This window comes from Gracilinanus agilis, chromosome 1, assembly GCF_016433145.1.
Source record: "Gracilinanus agilis isolate LMUSP501 chromosome 1, AgileGrace, whole genome shotgun sequence".
NCBI classification, from domain to species: Eukaryota; Metazoa; Chordata; class Mammalia; order Didelphimorphia; family Didelphidae; genus Gracilinanus; species Gracilinanus agilis.
In genome coordinates, this window is record NC_058130.1 from 184,958,303 (window position 1) to 184,977,744 (window position 19,442).

At 36.3% G+C, this 19,442-nt stretch overlaps 1 protein-coding gene across 1 annotated transcript in view; it reads left to right on the plus strand.

Moving 5' to 3' along the window:
• Positions 1-19,442, plus strand: part of ABCC1 (ATP binding cassette subfamily C member 1) — a 115,082-nt gene that overhangs the window by 34,312 nt on the left and 61,328 nt on the right. The window contains exons 8-12 of the mRNA XM_044678427.1: positions 691-921; positions 3,195-3,372; positions 12,032-12,193; positions 14,853-14,945; positions 16,546-16,749. Coding sequence (XP_044534362.1) covers positions 691-921; positions 3,195-3,372; positions 12,032-12,193; positions 14,853-14,945; positions 16,546-16,749 — 868 coding nt within the window. The remainder of the gene's footprint in view (positions 1-690; positions 922-3,194; positions 3,373-12,031; positions 12,194-14,852; positions 14,946-16,545; positions 16,750-19,442) is intronic.

Sequence of the window (19,442 nt, forward strand, 5' to 3'; positions counted from 1 at the left end):
CTCTCTCTCTCTCTCTCTCTCTCTCTCTCTCTATATATATATATATATATATATATATATACACACACATACACATACATGGAAATGTTTATCAAAATATGTTAAAATATAGCACAGTATAGATAATATTATTTTGTGGTTTTCTGAGTCAGCATGCCTTTCTGTTAAGAGTTTGACTCCTTTCATATAAAACAATGAATATTAGATACAGTATGTGGGATTTTATTTTGTAGACATATGGGAGTCATTAAAGTTTTTCTGTATGGTAGTTGACTTGGAAAACTTAGATATTTTAAGATGATTAATTTCATGGTAGCCTACAAGATAAATTGGAAAGAGTCAAAGAACTGGAAGTTAGAAACTCAAAAGTTATTGCAGGAGTTAGCTGGATGACTCAGTAGTTAGGGGACCAGGACTAGAGATGGAAGATCCAGGGTTCAAATGTTATCTCAAATACTCCCTAGCTTTGTGACCCTGGGCAAGTCACTTATCCCTCATTGCCTAGCCCTTATTGCAATTCTGCCTTGGAACCAATACATAATATTGATTCTAAGATGGAAGGTAAGATTTTTTAGTTAAAAAACAAAACAAAACATTGCAATAATCCAGTTAAGGGAGACAAGAGAAGGAGCTACTCAAGAGGACCTGGGGCATATTACTTAACTATATTGCTTTCCTTTTATCTTTTAGGCAGCCTGTAAAGATTGTGTATTCCCCCAAGGATCCAGCCAAGGCAGAAGTGGGCTCCAAAGGAGATGTGAACGAGGAGGTGGAAGCCCTAATTTTGAAGCCTACTCAGAGGGAGAGGGAGCCCTCTTTGTTTAAGGTGTTATATAAAACCTTTGGGCCCTACTTCCTCATGAGCTTCCTTTTTAAAGCACTCCATGACCTGATGATGTTTGCAGGCCCTGAGATCTTAAAGTAAGACCATTTCTCTTTATGAGTTTCTTCCTGTTTTCGCTGTTTCCTCTTGGCTATCATTAATCAGGCTCCTTAAAGGGATCTTAACACATTCATCAGTGCCTTTGACCCAGCAGGTGCTGCCCAAGTCTCCACTTGTGATAAAGCAATTTAGCCCCAGGTTAGGTGCTCTCCATGGGGAGTACCAGGAGACCATGGTTGTAGTATATCCTAGTTCCTGGCACCAGACCTGTGCCATTCTCCCTCTCCTTGGGCCTCAGCATCTTTATCTGTGAAATGGGGATAATAATGTCTGACTTTCCTACTTCTAATCTTGTTCCCAGTCTGACTCAAGGCTTCCTTCTCCAGGCTTTATTTGTGCCTCATTCAAGCCAAACTGGCCTACTTACTGTTACTTAATCCTGGTGTACTCCATTCTCCTAGGCCTGAAAGGTGTATCCTCTTCAGTTCCTTCAAGGCTAAACTCTTGTGCCCCCTTCTCTCATAGGGAAGCTTTTCCCAATTCTTTTAATTGTTTGTGTTCACTCCTTCCTTTTCAAAGGATCAAGGGTGCTGGAACTGGAATTAGGAAGGCTCGATTTCAAATCTTGCTTCAGACACACACTAGCTGTGCGACTCTGGACAAGTTGTTGCTTAATTTCTCTTAGTCTCAGTTTCTTCATCTGTAAAATGGGCATAATAAGAGAATTTACCTTATTGGATTGTTGTGGGGATCATATTGAGATAATGTATGTAAAGTACTTTGCAAATTTTAAAAGATTTTATAAATGCTATTACGTATATAATAGTCATAGCAGTAGTAGTAGTAGTAGTAGTAGTAGTAGTAGTAGTAGCAATAGTAGTAGTAATAGTAGTAAGTAATAGCAGTAGTAGCAGCAACAGCAGCAATGTTATTTACATGTATGGCCCCAAATGGGGTTTAAGCTTTTGTTTGCCTAGTGCCAAGAGCAATGCCTTGAACATAGTAGGCACTTAATAAATGTATGTAGGATATCGAATTGGATTAGGAAAGAATGGTAATACTGATTAACTCATATAAATATAATGTAAAGTCACATTTTCTTTTTAAAATGTCAATGAGCTTAGCATACATTTATCCCAATACAGCCCTTATTGGCTAGATATGTTGCATTTTTGAGAAAGAAGCCTCCTGTTTATATTAGTGTTAAGAAGCTTGATAAAACTCTTAGACAAGCTGTACTTGCCATTGTTTTTGTCCTTTGACCTCAAATTTAGCATCATGGGATACCCATAGAGCAGTGATTCCCAAAGTGGGCACTACTGCCCCCTGGTGGGTGCTGTAGCGATCCATGGGGGCGGTGATGGCTGCAGGTGCATTTATCTTTCCTAGTAATTGCTATTAAAATTAAAAAAATAATAATTTCTAAGGGGCTAAGTAATATTTTTTCTGGAAAGGGGGTGGTAGGTAGTGGAAACCACTGCCATAGGGGAATCAACCACTCAATCACTAAACACTTACTAGGCACTCACTGTGTGCCAGGCACTGTTCTAAGCACAGGGCATGGAGGTAGAATGGCACAAAGAACACCAGATTTTAGAGTTCAAGAACTTGGGTTTAAATCTTGACTCTTCTAATTCCCCACGTGACTTGGAAAGTTTCTTGACCCCTCTGGGCCTCAGATTTCTCATCTGTAAAAATTAGCAGTTGAACTAGAGAATCTCTGAGATCCATTCTAGCTCTGGGTTCTTTGATCCTTTCCCACTCTGGCTGTATATCTGGTTTTCCTATGGTCTTGAGGGCTAGAAACTGAGCCAACTAGTTAGGCTATGAAACAGAGCTTTCCTGAAATTTTTCCCGAGTTTACCCAAAACTTTCACATGTAGGCATTTAGGGCTACATAATTTTGTTACTTCTCCAATTTTGTATTTCACCCTCTCCCCAACCCAGTGGTTTTTTTAAAAAACACTTTAAAGGAGAAGGAAAGTATATATGTGATCTGGTTGTTGGTTTTTTTTTTTAAACATTTACCTTCTGTCTTGGATTCTAAAGGCAGAAGAGTGGGAAGGGCTGGGGGGGGGGGCTGGGGGAGGGAGTAGGGGAAAGGGAGGGTTAAGTGACTTGCCCAGGATCAAACAGCTAAGAAGTGTCCGAGGCCAAATTTGAACCCAGGACCTCCCTACTCTAGGCCTGACTCTCAATTCACTGAGCTACTTAGCTGCCACATGTTGGCACTTTCTACATTTTGTATGGAGGACCTGAATTTTGTTACCTCTTTAGCTTGAGTTAATGAGCTTTCCCTGTTCTTTTCCAGATTGCTCATCAATTTTGTGAATGATAAGCAGGCCCCTGATTGGCAGGGCTACTTTTATACAACACTTCTCTTTGTGAGTGCCTGCCTACAAACTCTGGTCCTACACCAGTACTTTCATATCTGCTTTGTGAGTGGAATGAGAATCAAAACTGCTGTCATTGGGGCCATCTATCGCAAGGTAACTTGAGTTTAAAAATTTCCTGGCACAGATGGGCAGGTTATTTTTGGGATCCTCAGTTTCTCATCTCCTTGTCCCTGAGTTGAAGAATCCACAATGATGCTTCATTGAGCTCCTGGACAGGGACTTTTATCATATTTTTTTCAGGTGTACATATTTTTAAAATTTATTTTAAAATATTTTTCCATGTTTCCATTATTCATTTTCTTTCCCTCCCTTTCTCTCTCCCCACTTCCAGAGCCAAAAAGCAATTCCACTGTGCAAATATTATCACTTGATAACTATTTCCATATTATTCATTTTTGCTATAGAGTGATTATTTAAAGCCTAAACCCCAAATCACATAACCATATATACAATATGATAAGTGATGTCACATTTTTCTTTTGCATTTCTACTCTCTTAGTTCTTTCTCTCAATGTGGATAGCATTCATTCCCATAGGTCCTTCGGGGGGCATATCCTGGCTTGTTGCATTGCTACTAGTAGCAAAGTCCATTACATTGGATTTTTCCACAGTGTTTTATTTTCTGTGTACAATGTTCTGGTTCTGCTCATTTCACTCTGTATCAGTTCATTGAGGTTCTCCCAGTTCATATGGAAAGCACTGCAGATCATCAATCCTTACAGCACAATAGCATTCCATCACCATCAGATACTACAGTTTGTTCTGCCATTTCCCAATCAAAGGACACCCCTCATTTTCCAATTTTTTGCCACCACAAAGAGCACAGCTATGAATATTTTTGTACAAGTATTTTTCCTTATTATCTTTTTGGGGTACAAACCCAGCAATGGTATTGCTGGATCAAAGGGTATGCATTCTTTTAAAGCCCTTTGGGCATAGTTCCAAATTGCAATCCAGAATGGTTGGATCAATTCACAACTCCACTAGAAATGCATTAATGTCCCAATTTTGCCATATCCCCTCCAACATTCATCACTTTCCTTTGCTGTCATGTTAGCTAATCTAGGTATGAGGTGGTACCTCAGTGTTGTTTTGATTTGCATTTATCTAATTATGAGAGATTTAGAACACTTTTTCATGTGCTTATTTCTTTATCTGAAAACTTGATCATTTTTCAGTTGGGGAATGGCTTGATTTTTTGTATAATTGACTTAGCTCCTTATAAATATGAGAAATGAGACCTTTGTCAGCGGTTATAAAATTTTTTTCCCATTTTGTTGCTTCCCTTCTAATATTGGTTTTATTGATTTTGTTTGTACAGAAACTTTTGAATGTAATATAATGAAAATTATTCATTTTACATTTTGTAATGTTCTCTATCTCCCACTTGGTCTTAAATTCCTTCTTTTCCCATAAATCTGACAGGTATACTATTCAATGTTCACCTAATTTGTTTATAGTTTCTCTCTTTATAAGTCATTTACCCACTCTGAGTTAATCTTGGAATAGGGTGTAAGATGTTGATCTAAGCCCAATTTCACCCAAACGGTTTTCTAATTCTCCCAGCCATTTTTGTCAAATAGTGGGTTCTTGTCCTAAAAGCTGGGATATTTGGGTTTATCAAACACTATCTTGCTACTGTTATTTACTTCAAGTCTATTCCATTGATCCACCCTTCTATCTCTAAGCCAGTGCCACATAGTTGTTGTTTTTTTAAACCCTTACCTTCCATCTTAGAGTCAATACTATGTATTGGCTTCAAGGCAAAAAAATGGTAAGGGCTAGGCAATGGGGGTTAAGTGACTTGCCCAGGGTCACACAGCTAGGAAGTGTCTGAGGCCAGATTTGAACCTAGGACCTCCCATCTCTAGGCCTGGCTCTCAATCCACTGAGCTACCCAGCTGCCCCCAGTACCATATAGTTTTTATGATCACTGCTTTATAGTATAGTTTGAGATCTGGTAAAGCTAGGCCTCCAACCTTCATATTTTTTTTTCATTATTTCCCTTGGTATTCTTGATCTTTTGTTCTCCCAGATGAACTTTATAATTTTATAAAAAAAGTATTTTGGTAGTTTGATAGGTATAGCACTGAATAAGTTAATTTAGGTAGGATTGTCATTTTTATTATATTAGCTCATCCTACCCATGAGCAATTGATGTTTTTCCAGTTGGTCAGATATAGTTTTATTTGTGTGAAGAGTGTTTTGTAGTTATGTTCACATAATTCCTGGATTTGTTTTGGCAAGTATATTCCTAGGTATTTTTTCTTGTCTAGAGTAATTTTAAATGGAATTTCTCTTTCTAACTCTTGCTGCTGGGTTTTGTTGGAAACATATAGGAATACTGATGATTTATGTGGGTTTATTTTGTATCCTGCAACTTTGCTAAAGTTATCGATTGTTTCTACTATTCTTTTAGTTGATTATCTTGGATTCTCTAGGTATACTATCATGTCATCTGCAAAGAGTAATAGTTTAGTTTCCTCATTGTCTACTTTGATTCCTTCAATTTATTTTTCTTCTCTATTTGCTGCTGCTAGCATTTCTAGTACAATATTAAATAGTAGTGGTGGTAATGGGCATCCCTGCTTCACTCCTGATCTTATTAGGAAGACTTCTAACTTATCCCCATTGCAGATGATACTTGCTGATGGTTTTAAATGTATACTGTTTAATATTTTGAGGAAAGGCCCTTTTATTCCTATATTTTCTAGTGTTTTCAATAGGAATGGGTGTTGTATTTTGTCAAAGGATTTTTCTGCATCTATTGAGATAATCATGTGATTCTTGTTGGTTTGGTTGTTGATATGGTCAATTATGTGGATAGTTTTCCTAAAATTAAACTATCCTTGTATTAATGGTATAAATCCTACCTGATCATAGTGAATAACCCTCATGATCACTTGCTGGAGTCTTTCTGTATTCTATTCAAGATTTTTGCATCTATGTTCATTAAGGAGATAGATCTGTAGTTTTCTTTCTCTGTTTTTAGTCCTGGTTTGGGAATCAGTACCATATTTGTGTCATAAATAGGAATTAGGTAAAACTACTTCTTCACTTATTTTGTCAAATAGTTTGTACAGTATTGGAATTAGTTGTTCTTTAAATGTTTGATAGAATTCACTTGTGAATCCATTTGGCCCTGGGAATTTTTTCTTAGGGAGTTCTTTGATGGCTTATTTTATTTCTTTTTCTGATATGGGATTATTTAAGTATTCTATTTCCTTTTCTATTAATGTGGCCAATTTACATTTTTGTAAATATTCATCAATTTCACCTAGATTGCCATATTTATTGTCACATAATTGGGCAAAGTAGTTCTAAATAATTATCTTAATTTCCTCTTCTTTAGAGGTGAGATCACCCTTTTCATTCATGATATTGTTAATTTGTTTTCTTCATTCTTTTTGCTAATCAGATTGGCCAATACTTTATCTGTTTTATTTGGTTTTTTTTTCAGAATATCAGCTCCTAGTCTTATTTATTAGTTTAATAGTTCTTTTACTTTCAATTTTATTAATTTCTCCCTTGATTTTTAGGATTTCCAATTTGGTTTTTATCTGAGGGTTTTTAATTTGTTCTTTTTTTGGTTTTTTTGGTTGCATGCACAATTTGTTAGGCTCTTCTTTCTCTTTTTTGTTAATATGGGTACTCAGGGATATATATTTCCCTCTGAGTACTGCTTTTTTTGTATCCCAAAAATTTTGATATGTTGTTTCCTCATTGTCATTTTCTCCAGTGAAATCGTTCATTGTTTCTATGATTTGTTCTTTAACAACCAGTTTTGGAGAAAATAATTTCCAATTAATTTTTTATTTGCCTTTTTATGTACCCTTACTAATTATAATTTTTATTGTACCGTGATCTGAAAAAGTTGAGTTTATTATTTCTGTTTTCCTGCATTTTTTTGCAATATTTTTATGCCCTAGTACATGGTCAATCTTTGTGAATGTACCATGTGCTACTGCAAAGAAGGTATATTCCTTTTTATCCCTATTTATTCCATATATCTATTAACTCGAATTTTTCTAAGATCTCATTCACATCTCTTCTTTCTTATTTATTTTTTGGTTTGATTTATCTAGATCTGTTAGAGGAAGGATGAGGTTTCCCACAAATATAGTTTTATGATCTATTTCTTCCTTAAGCTCCAATAGTTTCTCCTTTAAAAATCTGGATGCTCTACCATTTGATGCATACTTGCTGAGTACTGATATTTCTTTATTGTTTTTACTGCCTTTTATCAGAATGTAATTACTTTCCTTATCTCTTTTAATAAAATTAATTTTTACTTTGGCTTTTTCAGATATCATGATTGCAACTCCTACCTTCTTTTTCTTGATTGATGCCCAATAAATTGTGCTCCAGCCTCTTACCTTTACCCTGTGTATGTCTACCTACCTTATATGAGTTTCTTGTAGAAAATTTATGGTAGGATTTTGGTTTTTAATCTACTCTGCTATCTGCTTCTATTTTACGGGTGAGTTCATCCTATTCACATTCAGAGTTATGATTACCACCTGTGTATTCCCCATCATTTTGATTTCCTCTTTTAGTGTTGCCCTTTATTCTTTTACTATTTACTTCTACACCAGTGTTTTGCTTTTAATCAGTACACTCCCTCCTCCCTCCCTCCTTTTCACTTTTCTTCTCACCCCCTCCCTTCTTATTCCCCTCTTATTTCTCTTTAAGGTCTATTATCGCCCCACCCCTCAGCCTTTCCCTTCTTTTTAATACTGCCCATATCACTCCCAATCTTCCTAATTCCCTTTCAACTTCCCTGTAGTGTAAGATGGAATTCTATACCCCAATAGATCTGGCTGTTCTTCCCTTTCAGAACTGCTAACACTGAGAGTAAGATTTAAGTATTACCTATTATCACTGTCTTCCTCCCCTTCTTATAATAGTATTCTCCCCATGCACCTTTTTATGTGGTATAATTTATCCCATTTTTCTTCTTCCTTTGAGTTTCTCTCAGTACCATCCTCTTTTTTTGGATCCCCCTACAATTTTTTTTTTATATATCATCTTAAATAGCTTAATACCACAACCTCTGCCTATGAATATTTCTTCTATCTACTATGATAATGAAAACAATTTTTAAGAGTTACAAATATCATTTTTCCATATAGGAATATAAACAATTTGACCTTACTGAAGCTTAAAAAATTTTTTTTTACTTTTTTTTTGTTTACCTTTTTATGATTCTCTTGTATTTTGTATTTTGACATGAAAATTTCTATTTAGTTCTGGTCTTTTCTTCACAAATACTTGGAAATATTCTATTTTGTTAAATGTCCATGCTTTTCCCTGAAAGTATATAGTCAGTTTTGATAGGTAGGTGATTCTTGGTTGTAGGGGGTGATCTATGGATTCTTTCAAAGTCTTTTTTGCCCTCCTGTTCAAGAATATCAGGGCAGTTTTCTTGGATAATTTCTTTTAATATGATGCCAAGGCTTTTATTTTGTTCCAGGTATTCAGATAGACCAATAATTCTCAAATTGTCTCTCCTGGATTTCTTTTCTAGGTCATTTGTCTTTTCAATGAGATATTTCATGTTTCCTTCTATTTTTTCATTCTTTTGATTTTGCTTTATTAATATTTGCTGTCTCATGAGATCATTAGCTTCTATTTGCCCAATTCTAGTCTTTAAAAACTAATTTTCAGCTATGATCTTTTGATTTCCCTTTTTGGTTTGGTCTATTTTACATTTCATGGCTTCTAGCAGGTCAATTCTGGTCTCCAGTTTGCTCATTTGATTTCTGTACCTCCTTTTTCATAGGGGAAATATTGTTTCGTAAACTGTTATTTTTGTATTACTTTCATGTCTTTTTTCCACTTTTATTCCCATTTTTCTTCTATATTTCTTATTTGGTTCTTGAACTCCTTTTTAACTTGTGACCAATTTCCATTTTTTTTTTTTGGAATGTGTTTGCTAGTTTGTCACTTTTTGCTGTTGCTTCCATATTTTCTCTTTTTCTCCATAGAAATTATCCAGGGTCAAGAGTATTTTTGTTTGTTTGTTTTTGCTATTGATTGTTCCTTTTGCTGTTAGTGGATTGGGGTTCCTGCATGTTGGTGGTCATTGCTTTCTTAGCTTCTATCTCTCAGGGCTTTACCTTGGTAGTATCTTCCCTTCCCAGTGAGAAGCCTGAGTGAGGACAGGTAGATCTGTGATGTTCTTTGTGTAGTGAGCTTTAAAGCATTTTGCCCTGGGGCTATCTTTCTAGCCTCTGCTGCCTCCACTGTGACCATCCGTGTTTCTGCTGCCCAGGCTCTGTGTTGTTCAGCCTTGAGTCTCAAGTCTCACTGCCAAGGCCTTGCACTGCCCTCATGAGTTAGTTTGTGGTGCTTTCAGCCAGCCTTTGAGAATTTAGAGATTACCCCAGTCCTCACTCTGACTCTGGTGCAATAGGTGGTATGGAGGAGGGGTGATCAGCTTGCACTTTGATTAGTGAAGTTTTGTGCCCTTAAAGCCTGTGAATCCCCAAATACTGCCTACTTTTAAGGCTACATTCAGTGGGAGAACCCTTTACTTGTCCTTTTGATTTCTGTCCTTTAGAGACACTTTGTAATGATCAGTTGGAAGGAGATTCAGAAGGCTCCTGATACTATGCTGCTGTCTTGGCTCTGCCTCTCTCATATATTTTAATATATATTTATTAATATTATTTGTTTTTACATCACCTACATTTTCTCCTTTATCCTTTTCCCTCCTCTCCTCAGAGAACCATCCCGTATAACAATCCTTTTTTTTTTTTTTAATTAAGAAAAAGGAAAAAATTTGGTGAGGCTTTGAAAAGATAAGCACACCACCACATAATTTGTAGAGCTGTGAATTGTTATAGCCGTTCTGGAAAGAATTTTGGAATTAGAGAAATAAATTTATTTATTTTTACTCCTACAGGACTAAGATGTCCATGAAATTATCCTGCTGGGCATATACCCCAAAATAGTCATAGAGGAAAAGAAAGGCACACCAAAATACTTGTAACAGTTCTTTTTGTAGGAGAAAATTGGAAATACAACATATACCCAGTGGTTGAGGGACAGCCAAACAAGTTATGGTAGATTAGTGTAATAGAATATAGTTATGGTGTAAGAAACAAGTTACTCTGATGAATATAGAAACAATATAGACAGTCATTATAACAATGCAAATAGAAAGAATAGCCACCTCCAAATAATTAAAAATGAATCTTGTGAAATTATAAAATATATGCTTATTCCCAAAGAAGAGATAGGAGAAGATTTATATATAATAGTGTAGATAAAAGGAGACTTTTTTGATGTTATTTCAAAAAATTTAAGGATATATTTTGCATTTACATGACTTTAATTTCAAATATATTCCTCCCCATCTTGTATCTAGAGAGCCATTCTTTGCAATGAAGAATAAAAAAGAAAAAAGAGCAGTTCAGGAAAAAACTTCCCTACAAATTAATCAAATCTGACCATCCATAGAATTTTGTACCTTCCTGTACTGCCTTACCTCTTCTTTAAAGCTAACCTTAGTCATTATAATTGCACAGTGTTCAGTCTGGGGTTTTTGTTCTTCCAGTTACATCAATGTAGCATAATTGTTGGATTATAATTCTTTTGCCAATTCTGCTTTTCACTTTGTCTTACTTTGTTTAAATTTCTCATTCTTCTGTGTACTCTTCGTATTTATTCTTTATTATAGTTTAGCAAATATTCTGTTACATTCACAGACCATACTTTGTCTAACTCATCATCCCAGTTGATGGGCAATGTTTGTTTTGTTCGAGGGATAGATTTTAAGTTCAGTTTCTGGAGCTGTTAAGATGAGGATGAACTAGTGTGAAGTTATGGGATTGTGAAGAATGGTGCTGTTAGGTACCTGGCCATAGAAGGAAGGGTGATTTGCTAGGTTAGCGTCTAGAATATATGAGCCATTAAGATAAGATCTTTAGGGGCAGCTGGGTGGCTCAGTGGATAGAATATCAGGCCTAAAGATGGGAGGTCTTGGGTTCAAATCTGGCCTCAGACACTTCCTAGCTTTGTGACCCTGCACTTGATCCTCATTGCCTAGCCCTTACTGCTCTTCTACTTTGGAACCCATGTACAGTATTGATTCTAAGATGAAAGGTAAGGGTTTTTATTTTTTAAAAAGAGATATAATCTTTGTTAATAGACACTAGTGTTTCTTGGAAGGAGTAGTAAGCTGCAATTTGTGAAAGGCTAGTGTTAGCTAATAGTTTTATTTTTTATCTTACTTAATATGACATTTGGCATATGTTGCTTAAGGATGGAACATTGAGTACACTATATATTCTCTGAATTACATAGTAACTAATATGTTGTGAGTGATCTCTTTATGTGAGGAACAGAATTACTTACTTTCTTTATTCCTTCTTTTACCATTTCAGTGAAGCCTGGATAAAACTATCTGCTTCTGAATGAACTTGTAGAGAGGCTTCTTACATTGGGATGTCCTTGGGGATGGGACAGACTCTGAGCTCAATATCCCCAAGGTTATTTCCCTGTACAGGCTCTGTGAGTTGTCTTCTGGGATGCTAGGAAGATAAGAAGTTGTCAAAACCTTTCAGAGGAAGAGAGAAAGTTACTTTATATATTCAGTAAAATGCCCAATAAAATGGGTAAATATGAAGAAGTGCCCCAAATAGCAGTCTTTGTTCTGATTTTGTTAGAGCTTCTGAAAACTAGGTAAGATGTGGCCTTAGTCTGGTTTGTTTGGTCTTCCTATCTTTGTTTTTTTTTTTTTCCTTAGGCCTTGGTGATTACAAATTCTGCCCGAAAGTCTTCCACGGTTGGAGAGATAGTGAACCTCATGTCTGTAGATGCCCAGAGATTCATGGACTTAGCCACCTACATTAACATGATCTGGTCAGCCCCTCTTCAGGTCATCCTGGCTCTCTACCTCCTGTGGCTGGTATGTACTTATTGCCTTTCCTTTATTGTTCAGCTGTTATGATTGTGTTCAGTATAGACAGTAACTTGAGCTCAGGGACATTGCAAAGTCTCTTTGCCCTCCCTCTCAAGTGTCAGAATAGTGATAATAGTATGTATTTCCAATCTTCTTTATTTGGTCAGGTATAATAACTGGCATTTGTATTGCAAAGGTCTTAATGTACATGATCCCCTTTGAGCCTACATGGTAGAGATGTGCATATTATTATCATTTCTATTTTATAGAAAAGGAAACAAATGCAGAAAGGTTAAGTGACTTGCCTCTCATAGCTGATGATTATCAGAGATAGGATTTGAACTCAGGTCTTCTTGACCCCAATTCTAGTAGAGAGCATCATTGATGTTTAAAAAAGTCAAATTTCCCCCCTTTTTTTGGTTATTATTGTTGAGTGGCTTTTGTCATGTCCAAATCTTCATGACCCTATTTAGGATTTTCTTGGCAAAGATACTAGAGCAATTTGCCATTTCCTTCTCCAGCTCATTTTCCAGATGAAGAAACTGAGGCAGATGGGATTAAATGACTTGCCCTGGGTCATATAGCTAATAAATGTCTAAGGCTGGATTTGAACTTGTCTTCTTGACTACAGATCCAACATTCTTTCTACTGTGCCATCTAGCTGCCTAATACTTCTTAATTTTAAGAAAAAATTATTGATATCTTTTTTATATTACCTACACTTCCCCATATGCACTTTCTCCTTGCAACAAGAGAGCTATATCTTGTAAGAAAGAATTTTTTTTTCAAAAAAAAAAAAGGAAAAAGCCAGTTCAGCCACATTATGCTGATCAACACAACAACTAAGTCCAATATTATATGTCAAACCCCAAATTTAGTTTTCTACTTCTGCAAAGAAGGTAAGGAGCTATATTCTTTAGGGCCAAGGTTGGACATTATTTCATAAGCTTCAGTTTCCATTGTTTTGCTCTTTCTCTTTCCATTTATGTATTTGTAGTCATTGTCTCAATTGCTTTCTGGGTTTCTCCAGGCATTATTACTGGGATTGTTATATTTTTTAATTAATTTCATTGAAAAAATTTCATTTTTTTCTATGGATTTAAATATTGACAGCATGAACATTTCACTGTGAAATGAACAACAGAAGGGGATTATATACAAAGTGGTGAACTTTTGTTATGCCCAACTTATTTTTTTCCTTGCTCTGTACAACTTGGGGTGTTTTTTTTTTCTTTGAGGGGTATAATTTAAATTTAGAAGCAGCTATAGCATAGTAAATAGAGTCAGGTCTGGAGTTGTGAGGACCTAGATTCAAATCTAGCCTTAGACACTTCTAGCTGGTGACCTTGCATAAGCCATTTAACTCTATTTGCCTCCATTTCCTCATCTGTCAAATGAGCTGGAGAAGGAAATGGCAAACCAAAAAAACCTCAAGTGAAGTCACAGAGAATCAGGCATGACTGAAAATGGCTGCACAACAAAAACGATCCAAATTTACCTTGGTAATTCTAAAACTATCCTGCCTTTTTTATGTCCTCTTCTGAATTTCCTTCTGCTTTTTTCTGTTTAATTTTTTAAAATGATTCATTAACCTTTTTCTTTCTTTTCCTTCTTTTTAAGTATCACAATTATTATCTCCTCTGCCCCTCCTTGCAAAAAGAAAAGCCCCCTACAAATATCATCAATAGTCAAATTGCTAATCCTCTTCTTTTGCTGTTCTCTGAACTTTTTTGGAGGTGAATTCTCCCGCCTGTTTGCCAGCTTGTGTTGTTTTATTCCTCCACTCTGAAGATCTGATTTTTACCCTGTTTTGAGGCATGTTCTCTGGCTAAGTTTATCTTAAAGTCCTTGTACATTGTACCTTGTATAAGCATTCTGGCCCTTAATGTATCAATAGAGAGAGGGAAGGATAACAAGAGATGAGGTGTGACCACAAAGGTTGGAGATTGAGACCGGATATTTAGCATACATACAAGTGAATGTGGTCAGTCACACTGTTGATTTGTTCCAGTGTTGCTGCCATTGCCCAAACTACTTTTGGAGTTGATCCTTAGGTCCATGAGCCCATGTGAAGAAAATAGATTTTTTTGCTAAAATAGCCACTCTTAGTATTTGGACTGGCAACGCAGTTATTTGAACTACATTAATAATTTGATTTGATCACAGTGTTTCTTTTTACTGTTTGCCAAATTCAATCTGCCATCATAAAATCAATACTTGCCATTGAAGGCATTAAAAAAACCCCAACATACCTGAGCCTTTAAAGGCAGTGCCTAGAGGGATTAAAAACTAATGAGAGTGATGCAGGTAGGTGACTCAATGGATAGAGAGCCAGACCTGGGTTCAAATATAGTCTCAAACTCTTTCTAGCCATGTGACCCTGGACAAGTCACTTAATTCTGGTTGCCTAGCCTTTCTGCTCTTTTGCCTTCAAATGGATACCTCTATTCTAAGACAGAGGGTCAAAGTTAAAAAACAAACAAAACTGACAGCTATAAAATTAAGGTGTGTATTTTGTAGCAGATGAAGCACTGGAGGTGTTAATTCTTATATGTTTGTGTTAAGCTGTTTTTAGATGATTGGATTTTGTTGCTCTGTTGCCATTTCAAAGAGCTTCCCACTGAGGGCAATTATTTCTTCTTAATTTCTTTTTTCCTCCCCATAGAATTTAGGCCCTTCTGTGTTTGCTGGGGTGGCTGTCATGATTCTCATGGTTCCCCTAAATGCAGTGATGGCCATGAAGACCAAAACCTACCAGGTAAGATCTCTGCTGATGAGAATCCCAGGTTGGCCTTGGTAATATTCCTCTGCTCTGTCAAGTTTGCTCTAATAAAAACCCTTTCTGAATTAGAACAAGTGTTTGAAAGAGTACAGAACAGATTCCAGATTGCTTATGGAACTTAAAATGAGAGAACTGAGCTGCCCTTTTTGGAAATCATAATCTTGGAATCCTGTAGATGACTTCCAGGGCCCAACTTTGATGGAACATAATGGCATGGTCATAAGAGGTTTCTTATATTAGAAAATGGGCCTTGGAACCCTCTGTCTGCTCAACCTGCCTGGTTACTCAGCCTGTGAGCAGATTTCCTTAAATATATAATTTCCTTAAACAATTCTTGTCTTGACTGCCTGGCTATGATTTTGCTTAAAAGAAAGGGGAAAAATCCCTGTAGAAACTAAATGGACTATTCCTGGCTTCACCTTCTTAGCCTTTGGAGAGACAAATAAGCAGTCTGTCAATGGAGCAGAATGTCTGTGAAAAGTGAGATCTCATTAAGGAGAAAAGTATGTTCTTTGGCTGGGCTGTGATTCTTATGCTTTCAAAGACTCACAGCTTAGGCTCAAAGCACTGTTCTTATCCATTTTTTCTTTATTTAGGCTTGTCATCAATAACCTTCTGGCAAAGATAACTAGATGTCAGTGGGATTAAATCTGCTTTTAAGTATCAGCAAAAGTACAAAATTGTGTGTGATGAAGTGCTTGAGGGAGGAAATTTTGCATTCTTCTAGCTGTCTATAGAGTTTTCCCTTCAATTTGTCAGACTTTTGTAAATAAACCTTAGTGTTAATTTGAAGCTCTTAGAAGTCTAAGAATCAACTATCAAGTGTAAGTTAATGATTATATTTTCGAGACTTCATTGTCTTCTTTCAAAGAATGGGTCTTGGAAGGGGGAAAAAAGATAAAACTCTTATTATGATGACCTCTCCATCTCCCCCACTTTCTATGTTTAACATTCTTGTTCTTGTTGACCCCAGTGATTATGGAGAAAGAAAAAGAGAGTGAATAAGGGGGAGAAATAAATTAAGCAGTTGATGGAGGAAAAGAATGAAGGAGTGGTGAAATTAAGAGGTTCAAATACTAGGTCACTCCATCAGTCCCAGTTGCTCACAGTTGCATCTTTTTGGTCAGATCAAACACAGACTTCCTTCTTTTTTTTTTTTTGTCCAACCTACATTTGGTGACAAAAGTCCATCAGGTAAGTACTTTAGGGCATTGCATTTTGAGCAATAAAGAAGTTAACCGGATGACAAAAATTAGAATCTTAGTTCCCTAGTGACTTAAAAAGTCCTCTGTTGTCCCTGTTCCCTTAGTCTGAATTTAGTAACTGCAATGAAGTTGACTTGTATAACAAACTTTAAATGATTTAGGTGTTTTGAGAGACCAGGTATGTCTTGGGGGGAAAAGAAGTGAACATTTGAATTAATAGTAATTGGCATAATTTTCCATTCTAGTCAAGGTCTTTTTTAAATTGTGGCAGTAATAAGTGATGGGAATACTTGTGCAGTTGGAAGGTCCAATGTATTACTGACTGCCCACATTGAAAGCCCCACTTAGTTTTGTAATTGGTCCTCTTGAAGGTGGCTCACATGAAGAGCAAAGACAATCGGATTAAGTTGATGAATGAAATTCTCAATGGGATCAAAGTCCTGAAGCTGTACGCTTGGGAGTTGGCCTTCAAGGAGAAAGTGTTGGAGATCAGACAGGAGGAGTTGAAGGTGCTTAAGAAATCTGCTTATTTGGCTGCTGTGGGGACCTTCACCTGGGTCTGCACACCTTTCCTGGTAAGTGAACTCAACAGGAAAATTGTTCCTACTTTCCTTAACCTTTAGCTCACTCTCTCTGGCTCATCTTCCTGCTGAGATGGAAGCTTCAGTCAAAGGAAGCTGATAGTAAGGCCAGCTTGAAACTGATAAGAGGTCATATCAAAAAGAATATAAAACATGGGAAACCTCTAAGCAGAACTTGGTAACTGTTGGTAATTATTCCTCAGAGTACCCTGTTGTTCCAAATTTCTGCTTTATTTTGTTTTGTTTTTGCCTAAAATCCTTACTTATCTATCAATTCTAAGGCAGAAGAGTAATAAAGGCTAGTTGGAATTAAGTGACTTGCTCAGAGTCACACAGCTAGGAAGTACCTGAGGTTAGTTTTGAACCCAAGACCTCATCTCTAGGCCTGACTTTCTACCCACTGAGTCACCTAACTGCTCTCACCTCTCTTTAATAGCAACAACAACAGCTAATATTTATATATGACTTTAAAGTTTGCAAAGCACTTTACAAACTGTATTATCTCATTTGCTTCTTATTTGAGTTTCTTTGTCTTCTAAATAGTAGTGGAGGTTAGGGGAATATTGGTGGTAGAGTAAATGTTCTTGGTTCTTTTCTAACTCTGGGGTTGTTCAGAGGACCTTGCTCCAAAAGCCAGTTCTTCCATTTCCCATTCTGTTAGAGTCCTCAGTGCTAGCATCCTTTAATTTTCATATTCCCTGTTTATGTCCCACCAACATTTAGAAAATGCCTGGCATGTAGTAAGTGCATAATAATAATTGCTCATTGACTGACTGACTCATCTCAATACTGTAGGAAGAGAGTGATGCAAGGAAAAATGTGCCTCATGATTTCTTGCTTAAGACAGGGAGAGGAAGTTCTCTCTGAAACCTCTGTTTTTCAGTTGGCCTCATTCAGTGAAACTGATGGCTGTAGGTGTGTCAGCTTAACTTTTAAGTCTTAGTCATCTTTTCCTGCAGTGCTCTCTCGTTTGTGAAAACAAGAAAAGAGACTTCAAATGAGTTTGAAGGGAGGATACAGCATTCCTTCTTGACTTTTAAATTCATAGCTTAATTTTTTTTTTTTTTGACGGAGTAGTGTTAAAAGGGCTAGTCGAATGACTGGAATTGGAAGATACAATCCATTCCAAATAGACCTTTTGCATAAAACAGCCCAGTAGCAGGGAGAGGGCTGAAAAAGCAGTAAATCTTGACCACTGACTTAGAAGCCCCTGAAGCCTCTGACTACTTTAGGATAAAATATGTTCTGTTCTATTTGAAAGCATCTTAGTGTTCTTTTCACTGGAAGATTCTTTCCCTTCAATGCCAGTGAAATATTTACACAAATGAAGGTGTGATGGAAGACAGGAGACTGGGATGGTAAGGGCTGGCAATGGGAAGATCACTAGCCCATTTTTTTAATATGCTATTTTTTCTCCTTGAAAGTAGAGCTTGTTATGTTTAAAGTCAGTTGCAACTATAGTAACATAAATGGAAAGAACAGAAAAGCCCCACCTGAATGCTTTGTAATTATCATGGCCAGGTTTAGCCCCAAAGAAAAGACAAGAGAGTATATTTCTCCAGTTACTTTCAAGCTTTTCAAAATGATTTCCCCAAAGTACAGGTTGATCTTGTCACCCTTCCTGAATTAATATATATATATATATATATATATATATAAATTAAATAATACTTTCTCTAGTGTAGGGAGGACAGGGNCCCTTCAATGCCAGTGAAATATTTACACAAATGAAGGTGTGATGGAAGACAGGAGACTGGGATGGTAAGGGCTGGCAATGGGAAGATCACTAGCCCATTTTTTTAATATGCTATTTTTTCTCCTTGAAAGTAGAGCTTGTTATGTTTAAAGTCAGTTGCAACTATAGTAACATAAATGGAAAGAACAGAAAAGCCCCACCTGAATGCTTTGTAATTATCATGGCCAGGTTTAGCCCCAAAGAAAAGACAAGAGAGTATATTTCTCCAGTTACTTTCAAGCTTTTCAAAATGATTTCCCCAAAGTACAGGTTGATCTTGTCACCCTTCCTGAATTAATATATATATATATATATATATATATATTAATTAAATAATACTTTCTCTAGTGTAGGGAGGACAGGGAAGGCGGGAGATACCTGGAAATTTTAAGGTAATAAGCAAATTAATTTAAAAAAGATGAAACTATAAAGCCAAAAAATAAAAAAGTATTGGATGAACAATTCTAAAGATCATGGCTTGGTAGGGGTAGTGGTTGATTTGTGCTTTTCATTTAAACCATAAAGGATGATGTATTGCTCTTAATGTGTGTTTGGTCAAGACTTTTTGATGACGTCTAGAACTTTGGAAATGCAGACTCTTTCTCCCTGAAAAAAATTTTTGAGGAAGTAGGGTAGTATTTTTTTATCTCCTTCCTCAGTCCCTAACTTGATAACTTCGTCAGCTTAAGGTATTTTATCCTAATTTTTTCATTCTTTTAAAAAAACATCTTGCATGCATTAAAATAGTGGCTTTTTTTAACATTAATTTTTTAAAAATTCAAATACCAGAAAAAAAGATTATTTTTGAAGGCATAGTAGAACACAAAAAGAGGACATGAAACTGTGAGAATCTCTATTTCATGTTGCTTGCTTTAAAAAAAAAAATGATTACATTTTACTTATTAGTTTCAAAATCACCCTACTTCCTCCTGACCTTCCTTCTTTTGTCTTG